A 19,485-nucleotide genomic window follows, 5' to 3' on the forward strand; every position below is an offset into this window, starting at 1 on the left:
CTACTAAATTTGAAAACCTAAAAGAAAAGGACAGGTACCTAAAGGAATGGGAACCACCAAAACTCAACCAAAAAGAGATTAACAGCTTAAACAGACCCATAACATATAAGGATACTGAAGGAGTAATACAAAACCTCCCGACTAAAAAAAGCCCAGGACCAGATGGATTTACAGCAGAATTCTACCAGACATTTAAAATGGATCTAATTCCAATACTTCTTAATTTATTCAAAAAGAGAAATGGAGAGAGAACTTCTAAATTTGTTCTATGAAGCCAGCATCACTCTAATACCAAAGCCCTGAGGTAAAGATACAACCAAAAAAGAAAACTATAGACCCATATCCTTAATGAACATAGATGCAAAATTTTTCAACATGATACTTGCAAACCACATAAAGACACACATCAGAAAGATTATCCACCATGATCAAGTTGGCTTTGTTCCAGAGATGCAGGGATGGTTCAATATATGTAAGTCAATAAACATCATAAATCATATAAATGGGCTCAAAGACAAGAACCACATGGTCATCTCAGTAGATGCAGAGAAGGCCTTTGACAAAAGTTAACATGCATTTAAGTTCAAAGTCCTAGAGGGAATTGGACTGGAGGGAACATACCTCAAAATAATTAAATCCATATGTAACAAACCCAAAACTAACATCAGTCTAAATGGAGAAAAACTAGAAGCATTCCCATCGAAATCAGGAACCAGACAAGGCTGTCCACTATCTCCACTTCTCCTTAACATAGTTCTTCAAACTCTTGCAAGAGCAATAAGAGAAGAGCAGGAAATTAAAGGAGTAATAATTGGAAAAGGAGATCAAATTATCCCTTTTTGCAGATGATATATTTTATCTAAGACACCAAAAATTCCACCAGAAAATGCCTGGAAATTATTAACACATTTAGTAAAGTGGCATGTTACAAAATTAATCCAGAAAAGTCTGTAGCCTTTCTATATACCAATAACAAGCAATTAGAGAAAGAGTACATGGAAACACTCCCCTTTAAAATAGCTGCAAAAAAAATAAAATAAAATATCTCGGAATAAACCTGACAAAAAACACTAAAGACCTCTTTAACGAAAATTTTAAATCTTTAAAGAAAGAGATTGAGAAAGACATCAGAAGATGGAAGGACCTCCCATGCTCATGGATTGGAAGAATTAATATTGTGAAAATGACTATCCCACCAAAAGGCATTTATAGATTCAATGCCAACCAAAAGTCCCATGACATTTTCACAGAATCGGACAAAAACATCGTAAGATTCATATGGAAGGACAAAAGTCCTCAAATAGCCAAAGCAACCCTGAGCACTAAGAGCAATGCTGGGGGGACTACTATATCATATATTAAACTGTATCACAGAGCTATAGTCATATAGCACAAAAATAGACCCATAGATCAATGGAACAAAATTGAAGACCCAAATATGAGTACATGCAGTTTCAGCTACCTGATATTTGACAAAGGGCCAAGAACATTCACTGAAGGAAAGACAGCATGTTCAGGAAATGGTACTGGCAAAACTGGATCTCTACCTGTAGAAGAATGAAACTAAACCCCTATCTTTCACCTTGCACAAAAGTCAACTCCAAATGTATCAAAGACAGCTTGAAACTCTGAAACTGTTAGAAGAAAACATTGAAAATAACCTACAGGATATAGGTGTAGGAAAGGATTTTCTAAACCAAACATCAACTGCCCAAGAAACAAGGTCAAGAATCAACAAATGGGACCTCATTAAACTAAAAGCTTCTGTACATCAAAAGAAGCAACCAAGGAAGTGAAGAGAAAACCCATAGAATGTGAGAAAACTCTTCACCAGCGACACATGTGAAGAGGTTTAACATCCAGAATATATAACAAACTCAAAAAACAAAGAATCAAGAAAGGAAGTAACCCAATTAAAAGATGGGCTAAAGAACTGAACAGAGAGTTCTCAAAAAAAGAAATAAAGGTGGCTAAGAAGCATCTTAAAATGTGTTCAACATCACTAATAATTAGGGAAATGCAAATTAAAACCACTTTAAGATGTCATCTTACCCCAGTCAGACTGGCTAAGATCAACAGAACAAATGATATCAAATGTTGGAGAGGATGTGGGGGAAGGGGAATACTCATCCACTGCTGGTGGGGCTGCAAATTTATTCAACCCCTATGGAAAGCAGTGTGGAGAACTCTTAAAATACTATAAACGAACCTACCATTTGACCCAGTTATACCACCCCTTGGCATACACCCAAAGAACTCATCCTATTGCAGAGACACTTGTATATCCATGTTTGTTGCTGCTCTTTTCACAATAGCTAAGAGATGGAAGCAACCTAAGTGTCCCTCAACTGATGAGTGGATAATGAAAATGTGATTCATTTAAACAATGGAGTTTTACTCAGCAGTAAAGAAAGATGAAATCATGAAATTTGCAGGTAAATGGATGGAAACTAGAAACTGTTATACTAAGTGAAGTAACATAGACTCTGAAAAAAAATGCTATATGTTTTCCCTCATATGTGGATCCTAGCACCAAATTCTGATAAGTGATTATGTAGCCAGACAGGAACCAGGATAATGAAAAGGAACCAGGGTGGTAAAGGAAAAGAAAGAATCTGAAAGAGAAGAACAGTAGGAATCAGGTGTTAATAAGGGAGACATGGATAAAAATGGGGTTACTTTAAGGGGAGGGGAGAGGGAAGGGTATACAAGGAACCTAGGGGACAGCAGGAAAGAAGGAGCTCAAGAGAGGTGGGTCCATAGGAGAAGGATATTGTTAAGGGAGAAATGGGAAAAACAGGGGCACCTTAAATGGGGAAACCATGGTGGAAGGATTAGACAATTTGAGAGATAAAAAAAATGCCTAGCTATTGTTTGGCGTGGTGGTGCAAGCCTTTAATCCCAGCCCTCAGGAGGCAGAGGCAGGCGGATCTCTGTGAGTTCAAGGCCAGTGTGGTCTACATAGTGAGTTCCAGGACTGCTGGAACCCTGTCTCAAAAAGACAAAAAAAAAAAAAAAAAAAAAAGTCTAGCTAGTTTTAAAAAACAAGAGGAAACCATATTAGTCCAACAACCTACTGAAAACTTATACGTACAACCAGATCAAAGAATATATGTCTAGTCAAGGTTTATCTGAGATTGTTTGTTCTTTGCCCAAGCTTTATCTACATGGCACATGGTAATTAAAAGTACCAGATTGGTGGAACTAAACTCCTATATTCAACAGTCATACTATGAGGCCTATACTAATTTGGACAGAGGGACATAAAGGGCAGTTTTTGCTCCTTTCCTCCTAGGTTGACTAAGTTCCAGGGGAGTATGAGCATCTCTCAAAATATCCTGTAACTGTGGTTAATCACCTGTCCTCTTGATCAAGGAGGCTGTGGAGACCCCACCAGATGGACTTGAACCAATTTTCAGTCTACGAAGAGGAGGGTCAACACAGAGAAACATTTCCTCCATGCTTCCAAACGAAGCCAGCCATGGTTGAACTAGATCTTTGACTTATCTTCACATAGGCGGAATTGGTAAAAGAAAGGAGCCAGGTGCTCCTCCCAAGCCTATGTGACCCCTGAGGAACAGATCCTTAAACGACCTAAAGAGTAAAAATAAAGTGGTTTATCTGGGCCAATTGTAAGATCTTAAACACCCAAAAGGAAAATATGACCAAAGATCAATGAGGTCAATATAATTTTTTTTTTTTTTAGATTTCATAGGTATAGCTAAAGGCTACAAAACAAGCAACAATGCCAGACAGGAGATACTTTCCTTTGAGTTACTGGCCAGGGTGGCCCAAAAGACTCCGAGACAGTAACCCAGCATAAAACTGGGAAAATGAACAGCAGACCCCAGTCTTATCTAAAGGAATGAGAACTGATTGCTGCTAGGTGAGGAATAGCTAAAACAAGGCTCTCTAGATAGGCTGAGTGGATTCAGCAGATGGACAAGCTCTGGGGAATGGCTGGGGGCTCCGACAACACAGTGGACAGTAACAGGGATGACAGAGTATATGGGCTCCAGTTGGGGGAGGGGGGAGGATATGGGAGTGTGCCATTTGGGAAGTGGGTATATAGATGAATAAGATTGTGTGGGATGTTCTGTATGAGATACACACAAAAAATCAACAAATTAAAAAGAAAAGACCTATTTGAGGAGGAAGCACAAAAATTTACTTCATGTTAACTAGTAGAGGTGATTATCATTGAATTATCATTATCATTATCATTGAATTATCATTGAATTCTACCTGATGACTTTATATCCACACTCAGGTGCCACGGACCCCAGTGCAACCCACTGTGTCTAGTAATAATCAGATACATAGAGATGAAAGACACATGTGCAAACATCTGTTAGTAGCATTAAAAATGTAGGAAACATTTTAAAATGAAATGAAGATCTTCTTTAAACGTTAAAAATTCATTCAATTTTATGTCTTACAAGTTTTATACTGAGTTCAATATTGTATAACTGTATTAATTCAACTGTGAACCTAAAAATTTACAGCCACTTTTGAAAGAGATGTATCCTTGCTCTGGAAATTGTTACTGAATATGTTAAAGTTGTAATGAAATGCTTCTTCTAATCATGTGATTATCAAATAAAAATAAATAAAAATAAGCCAGATTTAGGAAGACAAATAGCATGTTTTCTCTCATGTCATGTGTGGGATCTAGATTCAAAAGAAAAAGACATGAAAGTAGAAAAGAAACGAATTGAGAAAAGGACTAGCAGGAGGAGGAAGGGATGCAAAATAGTGTAGAGTGGTGTGTGTGTGTGTGTGTGTGTGTGTGTGTGTGTGTGTGTGTATGATTAAAGTATATGTGTGTGTGTGTGTGTGAAAATGTCATCAAACCTATTGCTATTACTATTATTTTTGGAGACAGGATCTTCCTGTAACCCCAGCTGGACTGGAACTTGCTATGTAGACCAGACTGACCTTGATTTCATAGAGATCTGCCTGCCTCCGCCTCCTGAGTGTTGGGATTAAAGGTGTGTGCCACCATGCCTGGCATGGATGGTGATTATCTGAACCCTGGAGCTGAGGGTACCTCTCACTGTAGCACAGTTACATGGATGAAAAATAGAAAGGAAGCTCTTTGGTATCTTCGGAAAAGAGCAGGTGTGTCATAAGCCTTAGAAGAGCAGTATCTCCTTTTCAACTTCTTTCTGACTTTTTAAAATACTTTGGTGCTGGTCAGTGTTTGTCAACTTGGCACAATCAGGAGTCACATGGGAAGAGGAAACCTCAATGTCCTATGGCAATATCTTTGAGAGACTGTTCTGATTTGATGATTGATGTGGGAAGGCCCAGCCAGTGTGGGCAGCACTACCGCTAGGCAGGGGCACTTGAGCTGCATGAAAAAGCAAGCTGAGCTTGAGTCAGTGAGCAAGGCAGTAAGCAGCATCTACCATAGTTTCTGTCTCAAGTGCCTGCTTTGAGTTCCTGCCCTTGCTTTCCTCAATGATGGACTGTGACCTGGCCGTGACTTCTAGGGGAAAAAAACTTGGAGTCTAGGACCTTTCAACAGTGATGACTATAGTAAGTCACATTTTGGCCAGTACTTAAAAGTATAGCACCCCAGAGTAAAGGCAAACCAAAGTGATTCAGGAGAAAAGCCAACACTGACAACTCTGGAAATATACTATATATTATAAAAATGAAATCAAACAAAAAATTTTAAAGAATCTGGGACTGAAGAGATGGCTCTTCTTGCAGAGGACACGGGTTTGGTTCCCAGCACACACATGGCAGCTTACAATCATCAGTATCTCCAGTTCCAGGGCATCTGACACCCTCTTCTGACCTCTGTGGGCACTACATTGACACAGGTGTACTTACATACATGAAGGCAATACACTCATACACAGAAATTTAAAAAAAATTTTTTTTAAAGAATCAACAAGAAACCCTAGAACCCCAAATTACAAAACCATAAAATTGCTATCTCCGTAAATGAGTTAACACTGTAGGAGAGAGTAATCTAGCATATATAACAGGAAAAGAAGCTATCAAAAAAATACACCTGGCCTGATGGTGCACACCTTTAATCCCAGCACTCAGGAGGTGGAGGCAGGCACTCTGAGATCAAGGCCAGCTTGATCTAAATATCGACTTCTAGGCCATCTGGGGCTAGGAAAAGGAAGAGAGATGGAGAGGAGGGAGAGAGGAAAAGGGAAACACAAAGGCAAAAGGATGGAAAATGAAGAGAAAAAGCACTGTTGCCAGATGTGATAGTGCCTGTAGTCCTAGTACTTGAAATGCTGAGGAAGAGGATCATTTGAGCACACCCTACCCTGCCCTGCCCTAAATCTCTAAATAGATAAGAGAAATAGGAGACAAAAACCCCTTAATATTTAACTAGAAGAAGACAAGGAAAAATTGGGGCTATGGTGGTTAATCTTCAGTCAGCTTCAATGAGTTTTCGTATCTCCTATAAACACACTTGTAGGCATGTCTGTGAGGGCATTTCCAGAGGATTTTACTGAGAAGGGGAAACCCACACTACACAGGCTGGGTACCCAGGCCCAGTAAAAGGAGAAACAGAGCAGGAGGGCCTGATGAACATCAGTATTCATCTCTCTGTGTTTCCTGGCTGTGGTCTCAGTGTGGCCTTGTGTTCCTATCACTGTAACTAGTGCCACCTTCCCCACCAGGATGGGCTCTACCCTCAAACTGTGGGCCAAAAGAAATCCTTTCTTTCTTTGGTTGTTTCTGTCAGGTATTTTGTCACATAAACAAGAAAAGTAACTAACATGGGGCAGAAGCAATACTGAGAATTTCTTAATTTTTTTGTGTATATGATGTGTACGTTTGTGTTCGTGTGTGTGTGTGTGTGTGTGTGTGTGTGTGTGTGTGTAGGTAGGTAGGTGGGAACATGCCATGGTATGAGGACCAGAGGACAACCTTGGGTGTTGTTTTTGCCTTCTACCTTGTTTTTAGACTCTCTCTTTTTCCTGCATAAGCCAGGCTAACTTACCAGAGAACATCTGTGGATTTCCTCAGCATCCCATCTTCTTATAGGAGCACTGGTATTACAGAAGTTCAAACTACTCAGCCAGATTTTTTTTTTTTTTGGTGAGTCCTGGGGATTTAAATTCAGGTTCTTATACTTGTGTGATAAACACTTTTACCCACTGAGCCATCTCCCCATCCTTAGTACTGAGAATTTTCTAGAATTCATGAACTACATCAATCAAATATTCAAGAAGTTCAGTAGAACGGAAGCATCGTAAGTGAAAGAAATCCTCTTTCAAACATGCACAGCTGAAAGAGAAAACCCGAGAGAGAGAGAAAGAGAGAGAGAGAGAGAGAGAGAGAGAGAGAGCACCCTAAAAGCAACCAAAGAAAAAGAAAAGACCAATCACCTTCAAAGAAATAGGAGCAGCCCCAGACAGCTGACTCTTCATAAGCAACAATAGAAGTCAGAACCTTGGAGAGACTTTTGTGCAAAGAACCAAAAGTGCTTCTCTTCTTGCCTCTTCTGTCATTCTGTTGCCTCTAGCTTTTATGTATGAGGAGACTCCTGTGATTACTTTGGGCCCAGCAGGCCGTCAAGCACATTGTACCATTTCAAGACCCTTACCTTTATGGTACTACAAAGGCCCTTTTACTTTTCACCAGTTTTGGAAACCACACAATCATTATTCTGCCCATCACACTGAAGTTCCAAAAAAAGTCCTCACTTTTTGAGTGTCCGTTCTTCTCTAATATCCATATGAAAGTAAATCGGTTTCCAAGAAGCAGAGAAGTCTTTTCACAGCTTCTCATCAACCTTCAACTTCAGTGTCTAGGTATTACTACTCTCTTAAAGATTATGAGATTGAAGATGAAAGTAATTTGAGAGAATCAAACTAAATGCCTAAGTGCAGATTTGTATTCAGATCACCAGATTTGTCTCCATGACTGTAACCAAGCTTTTACAATCAAACCAAAGACAGAGTTGCTTGGTTTATCCATGATTTCTGCCCAGTCTGCAATTGGTGGGTTTAAAAAAAATTTTTTTTTTAAATTTGTTTGTGTGTGTTGGGTGTGTGTGTGCCCTGGTGCAGTTATAGAGCTCAGATGAAAACTTTAATATTTATTTTTCTCCTTCCAAGTGAGTTTTAGGGACTGAACCCAGGCTGGCAGCCTTGGTGACTAGCACCTTAACCTGCTGACTCATCTCAACAGCCTTGAGGGATATCTTTGAATAATGGTATGTATTTTCAGCAAAAAGATTTTACCTTTATAAACCACACAACCCTGGTTCAGTCCCCTAGGGTCTATTAGGCCTTGGTTCTCTCATCTTTAAAATGGGATGTTTTCATCTAACAATTTTTAAAACTTCCCTTCTAGCTCAGCATTCTATGATTTCAGGAGTTCCCAGAGTTGCTGGGTGTGCTGGTGCAGGCCTTTAATCCTAGCACTCGGGAGGCAGAGGCAGGCAGATCTCTGTGAGTTCAAGGCCAGCCTGGTCTACATAGCAAGTTCCAGGCCAGCTGGGGCTACAGGGAGACCCTGTCATAAAAAGACCAAAAGAAGAGCTCCTAGACTCAAGATTCCTCTACCTTGTATGGGCTATAAAATGAAATTAGAAACGTCTGAACTATGCCAGAGAAAACCTACTGCAGACCTAAAGGTGAAAAAATAAAGGGAAATGGGGGGAGGGAAGAAGCTGGTGAGGGCAGAGGCTAAAGAAGGTGATGACAGATGCAAACATGAACTATGCAAATTAAGATAAACGCGAAATTCTGCTCGTCTTAAGACACCACCCTGGGCATTACACTTTGTATTTAATTGTGGACACATGACCCCCACCTCCAGAAGCCTTGGGAAGTGAAACGCGTAAGAAAAACAGAAAAGGTAAAGTGGGCCAGAAGCAACGCTTGGAAACAGTCTCTGGAAGCCTGCGGGTCGCACAGGTATGGAGGATAGTGGAGTAGGACGAGGAAACTGCGCCCTTCGCCCGGCCGGCTTAACCCCAACACACAAAGAACCAGCCAGTGCCGACAGAGCAGCAGCCGCCCTCCACCTGTCCACTCAGCTAGTGCCCCGGGCCGCAGGTCTGCAGCTCCCTAGCTGTCGCCTTCGCTCCCACTCCACCCCCGCCCCTGTCCCTCGGAAGTGACGTACGCGCCCCGCCCCCGCAGCTAGATCCGCTGCTGCTGCCTCGGCGGGCCGACCTGCAGGAGGCGGCGGCAGCGGCCGAGGCCGAGGGAAGATGGCGGACGGTGTGGACCACATAGACATTTACGCGGATGTGGGCGAAGAGTTCAACCAGGTACGCGGGAGCCGGAGCCCCGTCGCTGAGGCAAACGGCGCTCCGACCTGGACCCCGAACCGGGCCGCCGCGGGCCGCGAGCCGGCGCGGGTGCAGACCGTGCGTCCTTGGCGCTTCTGGGCCGCGCCGCCGAGTCCGGCGCTGCGCCCCCTCGCCCCTCGTTCTCGCGCGTCGTCGTGCGAGCCACGGGCTCTGGAGCGCGGGGCCCGGCCTCCGTGCAGCCGCCGGCGGCCCCTCCTTCAGCAGGGCCTCACGCCCCATTGTTGGCGGCGGTCGGCGGGCTCTTCCCGCCGAGGTAGGCCGCGTGTGCGCGGAGGGAACGGGCCGCCGCGCCCCCTCCCCCGCCGCCCGCCTGAGGGGAAGCCCTGGCGTGGCGCGCGGCCGCCGCCTCCATCCCGGCCCTGCGGCTTGGGTTCCAATTCCTCCCGTCGCTCCATTTTGTCTCTCGGTCCGCGCACGGTCGCCGCATGGAAGGCCGAGTTCACAGCCCTTTGTATCCCGCGCGCCCAGTGCAGTGGGCTCCTGATCGCCTTAGCGACAGGTTTCGGGGTGGCGCCTTCCTCCTGCTCCTCTGTCGGGGTGGGAAGGCGGCTTAGGTGTGGGGACGTGGGCAACAAGTCTTGTGACTTTTGGACCCACTGATCGCATTTGAAAGTGAGTGCTTTGGTCGGCCTCGGAAGTCGAGGGCTTGCAGCGCCTTTGAGGCCCAGTCCTCGGCCTTTGTGAAGAAAAATATCTGTGAAGATAAATGGCTTGTGCCAAAGACTTGGAAGCACGGTGGTTGGCTAGAACAAAAAGATGGTAGCTCACTAACAGCAGAGAGACCAAAATGAAGAAAACGTACCCTAGAAATAGTTGCGGTGTAGTTTACGATCGTTGTGGACTTGACCACTATTTTGGAAGCAAAGTGTGTGCCCCGTGGGCTGTGCTTCACGTTTTGAAAGGCAGGAGAAAGTGAGACGTGCAAGGTTTTCCCGGTATCAGAGGCCGTGGTTGCCTAGGACTAGCAGCGGTGTCTGATGATGAGCATCTTTGGAAAAGATGTGGTTACCAGAGTTGGTGACGTTTTTAACCTCAACCTGCTGATCACATTTTTACTGCATTTAACGTATTAACTTTTTTTTTTTTTTAATTTAAGCCTGGCCATAGTGCAGCTAAAAGCAATTAAAATTTTTTTTTCCTGGTCCAGATGAGAAGCATAATATTCCGTTGGTTACTGTGGTTTCCCCCTTATATTTAATCGTATTTGTGACTAAGGATTCAAGATTAAAGAAAACAAGAACAATGGAAACTCAGAAATCCTTACTGCTGTATTTTTCAAGAATGGCATTGTGCCTCTGGTTTAAATATTAGAAAAGAAAATCAATTTTCAATAGGGTTTAAATGCTTATTATGTTTTTATTTATTTATTGGGTTTTTGTTTTTTGTTTTTTTCTATTTTTTGAGACAGGGTCTCCTTGTAGCACCAGCTGGCCTGGAACTGCTATGTAGACCATACTGGCTTTGAACTCACAGAAATCCTCCTGCCTCTGCCTCCTCAGTGCTGGGGCTAAAGGCATGCACCACCACACCCAGCAAATACTATGTTAAGGACTGGATATGTTCAAATGTAACTAACTCAGTGCAATAAAATGTTTGAAAATCAGTTTTTTATTATGTTTGTAGTTTGAATACCTTGTGCCTGAGTTGTGTCAGTTATGATGAGTTAGAAGTTTTCTTCGAGTACTACACAGAGTCTTAATGCTTTTAAGGTCAGTAGACTAAGACCTCGAGGAAGGTTTTTTTCCCCCCTTTCATTTATAAAGGCATATAGCATCATATCTAGAACAGGACCATAATTGCTACTAAAGACAGTTTTCATTAGCTTTTCCTACAAGTGAGCATATTGCTTCATCTTTCTGGTTACAGTAAGGAAGAACTGGGGCACAGTTTTAGAAACGAAGCTTCAGTATCTCATTCAGACTTTAAGGTACTTAATTTGGGAGGGACAGCATTCTTATGCATATAGCTGGATGGAATGATGTTATCTTACCTCTATGCAGTAACTGGTGCTTGCCAGAGATGAGAAGAGATTAAAATTTTGTGGACCCAAAGCAGAACTACTTTTTAGGCCTTTTATTTATATTTTGTGTATGAGTGTGTTGGCTGCATGTATGTAAGTGCACCTTTGTTGTGCAGTGCCCTCAGAGGTCAGAAGAGGGCGTTGGATCCCCTGGAACTGGCGGTTCAGATGGTTAGTTGCCATGTGAGTCCTGGGAAAGGAACCTGGGTTCTCTGCAAGAACAGTCAGTGCTCTTACCTGCTGAGCCATCTCACCAGCCTCCTCCAATGTATCTTTTCATTGACTTGAACTTATAGCATTATATCTAACACACAGTTGTGTAATTTTACCATTAAAATCTTTATAGGTTTAAATATATTAATTGGAAGATTAAACAGAGGCATTTTCCAAAACGTTTGCAGCGCCATGGATTAAACCAAGGACCTTGCACATTTAGGTAGGCACTGGACCACTGAGCTACATCTCCACTCCAGAGGCATTTACTTGTTTTAGTTTGTGTATAGTTGTCATCTGTGATCTGCTTGCTCTGATATCCCGAACAAAAAATGGCCACAAAACAATTGTTACTCAAAATTTGTCCTGTTTTCCAAAAATTTACTATCATTGAAATATTTTTTTCTGAAATCCTACCAGAATTAGAGCAACCACAGAATTATTTGTTGATTTAACATATCCGTCTCTCGGGTCTTTTTTTTTTTCCTCTCTCTATTGTAGCTCTGGTTGACCTAGAATCTGCTATGTCTTCTGGACTGGCCTCCAGTTTGTGGTGCTCCTGTTGCCACTACCTCCCTAATGCTGGGGTTACAGGCAGGCCTGTGCAGCCTACCCGGCTCATTTCCTTTTGTGTCAGGATGGAACTCAGGGACTTCCACATGTTAGGCAAACTCTATACTACCCAGCTACATTTCAGTGTTAATCTATTCTCACTTGCTAGGTGGTAACTTTATTTCTACTAGCTGCTAGAGTAAACTGTGGTGATTATTTTATTGTAGTTGAGTAAAAACTAGTGAATTTTAAATAATCTAGATTGCAAACACCTATAAATGTTTAAAAAATGTTTAGCTCTCCATTGTAAACTGCAGTTTTAATTGTACTACATATACTTTGAAGTTCTGTGTAGCTATATTTTACATTTTCTATTTAAAATGGTTAATACACACACACACACACACACACACACACACATATCTTTTTGAGACAGGGTCTCGCTTTAGCCCCAATGGGCCTGGAACTCACTAGGTAGACCAGGCTGGCCTTTAACTCAGAGATCCACCTGCCTCTGCCTCTGCCTCTGCCTCTGCCTCTGCCTCTGTCTCTGCAGGCATGGTGTCCTTAAAATGGTGTTTTTTTGTTTTGTTTTGTTTTTCCTGTCTTTATGAGACAGCGTCTCCCTGTAGCCCCAGCTGGCCTAGAACTCACTTTGTAGATCAGGCTGGTGTTGAACTCACAGAGACCCTTATGAAGCTTTTTTTGCATTTTGATAAAGCACAGTATTGCAAAAAGTGAGGCATTCCATAGTATTAAACTTTGAGGGTGGGCTGAGACTAAGTGAAACTAGTACTGTTGCTTTCTTTACTAGGTGATTTTAAGAATGAAGACTGGAAAGCACAGGAACTTAGTTCTTAGAAGTTTTTGGATGTTGGCAAATTGAGAATAGTTATTTAATGGAAGGAGAATTTGAACTACTTCTGAATCTGTATATTAACTGACTTCAGAGTTAAGCTGAAAGCAGTTCTTAAGTATCAGTTTACTTTGAACTGGAATGTATATTCAAATATAGTAGTTTCCATCCTAATTAGTAATTTCCAGATCATTTTGGCCAGACTACATAATTAATCATTTAAAATATTCAGTGGTTCAAGATAATATTGGATATAAAGTTTAGATGGTCTCAACTTTTGTAAGTATACTGTAGTGAGCCAGGATGAGACCTACATAATTATAACACTGACATGTCCTATATTTTATATATTCTTTATATCTGCAGTTTGCAAGGTAAGAGTAATGCTTAAGAAAAATTTGATGAATTTTCAGGAAAACTTAGGCAAGGTTTCCCTTATCGGAAATACCTGGAACCAGAAGTGTTTCAGATTTTGGTGTTTTGTTTTGTTAGATTTGGGGACTTTTGTATATGCTTTTATCTCCTGAACATCCCTACTCTGAAATCAGAAATGTTCCATAATCCAAAACTTCTTGAGTATCATGTTGGTGCTCAAAAAGCTTTGCAGTTTTTTTTTTTTAATTAGGGATGCTCAATTTATAATTTATACATCCAAGTAATGTATTATTTTGTTTGTTTATGGGTCAGGAGCTCTTAATGTAGAATTTAGTTTCTGATCTGCCAGACAGTGGATAATTGATAGACAGCAAAACTGATTTAGTTTATCTACTCACCTAACTCTAAAAATGCATAGAGGGAGTGGCTGGAAGAAAATTTCATTTAGGAATTAAGGATCTAGATGTGCATATAAGTCAACTTTTATTTCATGAATCATTTCGCTTTATATTTAGTTATATATTTACTGTAAGCAGCTGTTAGCCAGTTATGGAAAAGTAAGTGTATTGGACAAATACCAGTGAAACCTTATTTCCGATAAGTTTGTGTAATGAAAATAGTTTTAAGGTAAGTCTATAGGGGCTGGAGAGATAGATGGTTCAGTGGTTAAGATATGACCTATGTTTTCTGTTCTTGCAGAGGACCTGAGTTTGGTTCCCAGCACCCATGTTGGGTAGCTTACAGCTACTATAATTCCAGCCCCAGGGGCTCCAACACCCTCTTGGGGACTCCATGGAGGCTTGCACTCAACACTGGGCACTTACCACACACATATACTCTTAATTTGAAAAATAAGTCTATGGGATCCAGAATTAGGTAGGTACAGATTGATGCAGAAGCAGGGATAGAAATGATTAAGAGGAGCTAAAGCATTTTTCGCTCTAGTTTATTACTTATGAACATAGCTAATTTAGCTTCCTGTTAATTGTGTACTCTGAATTATGTGGCATATGTTTAACATTGATTTGGCTTCCTTTCTGCTATCTAACCTTGATAACAGTTGCAAAATTAATACATTTAAAACATTCATAAAGTGATGCCCTTCTCTGAAAAAATAAATCCGTAGATTCTTTATCCATGAATTCAAGCAAATAGGAATCTAAAATTTTGGGGGTGGGTGAAATTGCATCTGTATGAACTTTTTTCTTGTTATTATTCCCTAAACCAATAACACCATAACCACTATATATAAGCATTTATGTTTTATTAGGTGTTTAAAGAAATCTAGAGATAAAGTATGTAAGAGGATTGTGTAGTTTCTATGCAAATACACCATCTTATATAAAAGGTTTAAGCATCTGTAGATTTTGTTATTCCTCACATGGGTTGGGGGTATGATGTGCTGGAACCAGTTTCTTGTTACTGGATTTTATGTGCTAGGTTTTCTCTTCCATAGTGTAGAATACATTTTTAATGCAAAATATACCCAACCCCCCCCACTTTAATAGCTCTTTAAATGGAAATGATCTTTTTCAGTAGAGGGGTTTTAGAACAGGTGCTGTTTTTTACTGATAGTATCCAGTAATGCATGAACGTTATTAACTTTGATTTTAGGAATGCCAAAAAGTGTTGGGCCTATCAGGAAAAATGAAAAATACTTCAGTAGTTCTATCGAGGTAATCCCAATAATGGTATGCATTGTATGTATTTTATCTGTGGTATTAAAACTTTATAGGGAGTGCTAATGAAAAAGACAGAGAAACATTGCCTTAAGGAAACAAATAGGATGTTGGTCATTTTTCTAATCATCATACCTTTAAGTGCTTTCTCTAACTTGGCAACAGGTATTTTGTATATCTTGTAGAAAACAATGTATAGTACAAAATCTTGAGAGAATACCTTGTCTCTGCGCCACCCCACCCCCCTTTTTTTTTTTATTTACAGTAAGATTTTGCTCTATAGTCAGGGTGATCTTGAACTTGGGGCAATCTTCCCACCTTAGCCTCCCAGGTGTTAAGATTGCCAAAGCTTGACTTACCACCATGATTGACCTTTTTTTTTTGTCTTTTTGAGACAGGGTCTCCCTGTAGTCCCAGATGGCCTTGAACTCACAGAAAACCACTTGCCTCTGCCTCCCCATTGCTGGGATTAAAGGCATGCACCACAACGCCTGGCTTCATGATTGACTTTTGATACCTTCCACACCTTTATTTAGAATGATTGTAGTGATTAAGAATGGTATGGATTGGGGGCGGAATGCGAATATTTTCACGAACCCGAAGAGATGTTCTTACTGGAAGTTAAATGTACAGTGTTCTTTGTGATTACCTCCTAGGAAAGTAGGTAAGACTAGCTGACATTTGGTATGTGAAATGATTTGAAGGATGTTGTTGAAATTTTCATGTCCTTAAATGTCATTGGGCCATGCATGGTGACACACACCTTTGATCCCAGCAGAGGCAGATCTCTGAGTTCAAGGCCAGCCTGGTCTACATAGTGAGTTCCAGGCCAGCTGGGATTACAGGAGACCCTGTCTCAAAAAGAACTTAAAAAAAAAAAAAAATTAAAATGTGTTTGAAAAGACCTTTCACATAATAGAGCTTGACACTGTTGACTATTTTTCTTTAACGAAGTGGAAACCTTTTATTTTTTCAGTTGAGTTTCAGAATTCCAGCTGGCCTGGAACTCACTATGAAGACCAGGTTGGCCTTGAATTCACAAAGCTCTGCCTGCCTCTGCCTCTTGAGTGCTGGGATTAAAGGCATGTACCATCATGCCCGGCTTTTTTGAAAATTTAAATATTTTGTTTATTTTATGTATATGAGTGTTTTTTCTGCATGTATGTAAGTGCACCTGTGTTGTGCAGTGCCCGAGAGGAAGTTATAAGAGGGCACTGGATCCCTTGGAACTGTAGTTATGGATGATTGTTAGCACCATGTGGGTGCTGGGAACCAAACCCAGGTCCTCTGCAAAAACATCCAGTGCTTTCAACCATTGAGCCATCTCTCCAACCCTCTACAGTTCATTTTCATGTAAGATCTGTGATAGGCATTTTGTATAATTTCAGAATATGTACATTTCACTTGATTAAAGTGGAAACACAGTTGGATATGGTTTTTGTTTGTTTGTTTTTTGTGTTTGAGATAGGGTCTCACTATATAGCCCTGGCTGGCATGGAACTTACCAGGCAGACTCAAGAGATCCACCTGCCTCTGCCTCCCACACTGCTGGGATTAAAGGTGTGTGAGCTCAGTGTTTGTTTGTTTGTTTTTGAATGTAATACTTTCAGTGAAGCTAAAAAAGAAAGACTATAGATACCATTAGAATATGGTTTGAGGTGCAATTTTAGCAGTGGTGACAAATGTGTTCAGATTCATTAATTTTTTTCTATCAAGTTCAGACATTTACTGTTGGGGCTAAGTGTGCAGGCTGTGACCTTGGAACATAGTGTGAAGCTAACTAATTCACGTGGAGATTAAACCCCAGGTTTCCATTAGCATTACTTCAACCAATTGGAAGCAATCCAATGACCAGATTAAAATGGCTGTTCTTAAATACTGGTAGAATCATGAATATGGAAAATATGGTTGATGTCAAAGTAGGAATTTATGGACATACAAAAATAATGATTATAATACACAATGTAGCAGCAGTTAATGCTTAAATAATTATCTACTTAATAGACAATTATATGTAAGCACTTTAATATATTTATAACTAGTGACTTTTGTGTGACACTATACATTTAAATTAAGTCTCGCTTTCAATAAAGCTTGCATTCTTTTGACACTTCCTCAGATTATATTGTGATTAGTCTCTGCTGAGGATGGAAACACAACTCCCTTTTAATAACTCCCTTGATGTGCACAACTAGTTTGCAAGAAAGTTTAGTGTCCACTCCCCTTGTATGTAAATGTAGAGAGCCACTGGTGCAGCCACATCACCAGAATCTTCAGCTATCCTGAAACTTCATAATAGAACTTACCTTCCCTTTTTTCTAACTTTTACTCTCAGTAATTGTACAATTTAAGTATTCTTGTTAGTATTTAATAATAGCTCATCTCTTAGATTATTTTGATAGAGTTGTACAAAAAAATTAATGGCATTATGCAGTGACTTTTGGTCTAAGTTTCTGCCTATTGCTTAAAGGTTACTTTGTTCTCTGTATTACCTTGGTATCTTGGATCCATTATTAAGTAAGTCTTATAGGCATCCTGCCTTGAAACAAGTAAAATTGGTATGTAAGATTCTTTGACAAGTAAATGATGTAGTTTATTATTTATGCACATTACCTGGAAATGACTATAAATTTGAGTCTTTTTCCCTTATACGTTTTCTTTCTCTTAAAAAAAAAATCTTACTCTGACTTTGTGAAACAATAGCCATATTCCCTTGGTGCCTCTAGTATTTTGTTGATCTGTAACCAAATGCTTTTTCTGGGTTATTAGCTGTATTATAATCCCTAAAACTATTAGCTCTTAATATACCATTTACATGACAATTCCTTAGTAAATTGTATATACTGGAGAACTTGAGGTATGCCTAGTTATATCTGAACAAATTAAGGTCTTTCGTAATTGTTTTTCATAAATTCTTTTGTGTTTTTCATTTGATCTCAAATGTTATACCTCATAAGAGGAAGATATTGATTTAAGTACTTAGTCTTAAAAAGGGAGGGAAAGGGTAAAAATGGAACTTTTCCTCTGCTACAGAATTCAGGATTGTAGCCTAGTAGTGCCTACTACCAGTGGCAAGTAAATGGCGTTGAGCAAGTAAATGGTTCTGTTAATTAATATGTACATCTCATTTGTCTTGTTTATTTACAGATTTAATCGCTTCCTTTGTTTTTCCTTGCTCACACGTATTTGTTTTCCTCCTCTCCCTAGCTTATCATTTAGGCATGTAAATGACAGCCACTAGCATTGCTTTAATTCTGCTGGTGACAGTATTACTTTTCTCTTGCTAACTTACTTGGCTAGATTCGTAAAAAGTCAGGTAAGCCTTAGCTCTTTATTGATGGAGAATAATAAAATTAGTGTAAGAAACTACTTTGAATAGTTTTATTTGTAGTTTTTGTTTCCCTAGATAATTTATTATGACATTTTGACTCATATACATGCCCATATTTTTTTTCCCCGTTCCTAGGGCTTTTCTTATAAAACTGGTCTCCTTCTTAGGATTGATAAATAAGATCTGAATACTAAAGAAAATAAGTTAATGTTTTTCTATACATTTTTATATGGTTATGTGTTGAGGATTTCTAATGCCTCTGGTTTTGGTTTGTGATAATCCTATGGGAAATATTCTTTTGAAACTTGTGTATTTGCATTCAGGTATTGTTACTTTTACTTAAGAATTTTACTTTCAAGGAAGGTTTTTAAGTCACCATTCAAGAATACATCTATTGAATAAAGTGAGAAAAGATTTGTAATAACATCTTTGGGCTTTTTTTCTGTTGTGAACCAGATTTTTGAATAACTTTGTATGAAAATCTATTTAGTATTCTGACTGTTTTATAATCTAGAACATTATTTCTGTATCTAGGAAGCAGAATATGGTGGGCATGATCAGATAGATCTGTATGATGATGTCATCTCTCCATCTGCAAATAATGGCGATGCCCCAGAAGACCGGGATTACATGGATACTCTTCCACCCACTGTTGGTGATGATGTGGGCAAAGGAGCAGCACCAAACGTTGTTTATACTTATACTGGAAAGAGAATTGCATTGTATATTGGAAATCTAACGTGGGTAAGTAAAATTAGCATGGATTATTGGCAGTTGAATTTTGAACTGCTTTAGTAAATTACTCAGAGTTTTAAAGTAAAAAATTTAACATTACTGGATTTGTTTTTCTGTATATGTGTCTATGTGATGAGAAGGGCAAAACCATTAAAAAGCCATTTCATTTATTCTCGTTTTGAATTTTATACTCTTTCATCTTGTCTTGGTTAGATAAATACCAATTAAATATAGTTTGCTTTTGTCTTTAGCTACTCTGTTTCTACTTTTACCTCATTTCACACATCCCAGTTTCATTAAGAAAAATGTTCACATAGTGTCTCAAACCAGAAGTCAAAACTACAGGACACTGTGCCACCCCTGTTTTAAAAACATTGATCTCTTTCTTTCCTTCCCTCCTTCCCTTCTTTCCTCCCCTCC

The 19,485-nt window shown here is 39.9% G+C and overlaps 1 protein-coding gene across 6 annotated transcripts in view; it reads left to right on the forward strand.

Annotated features, from left to right (window-relative positions):
- Positions 1–9,126: 9,126 nt before the first annotated feature.
- Positions 9,127–19,485, forward strand: part of Cpsf6 (cleavage and polyadenylation specific factor 6) — a 34,485-nt gene continuing 24,126 nt past the window's right edge. For all 6 annotated transcript variants that reach the window (XR_003851686.1, XM_008846973.3, XM_008846976.3 and 3 more), the window contains exons 1-2: positions 9,127–9,262; positions 18,865–19,074. Coding sequence is in view for 5 of the 6 variants with exons in the window: in XM_008846973.3 (XP_008845195.1) it covers positions 9,203–9,262; positions 18,865–19,074 (270 nt within the window). In the remaining variant the exon portion in view is untranslated. The remainder of the gene's footprint in view (positions 9,263–18,864; positions 19,075–19,485) is intronic.

The sequence above is a fragment of the Nannospalax galili genome, unplaced genomic scaffold, assembly GCF_000622305.1.
Source record: "Nannospalax galili isolate Female #2095 unplaced genomic scaffold, S.galili_v1.0 scaffold463, whole genome shotgun sequence".
In the NCBI taxonomy this organism is placed as follows: domain Eukaryota; kingdom Metazoa; phylum Chordata; class Mammalia; order Rodentia; family Spalacidae; genus Nannospalax; species Nannospalax galili.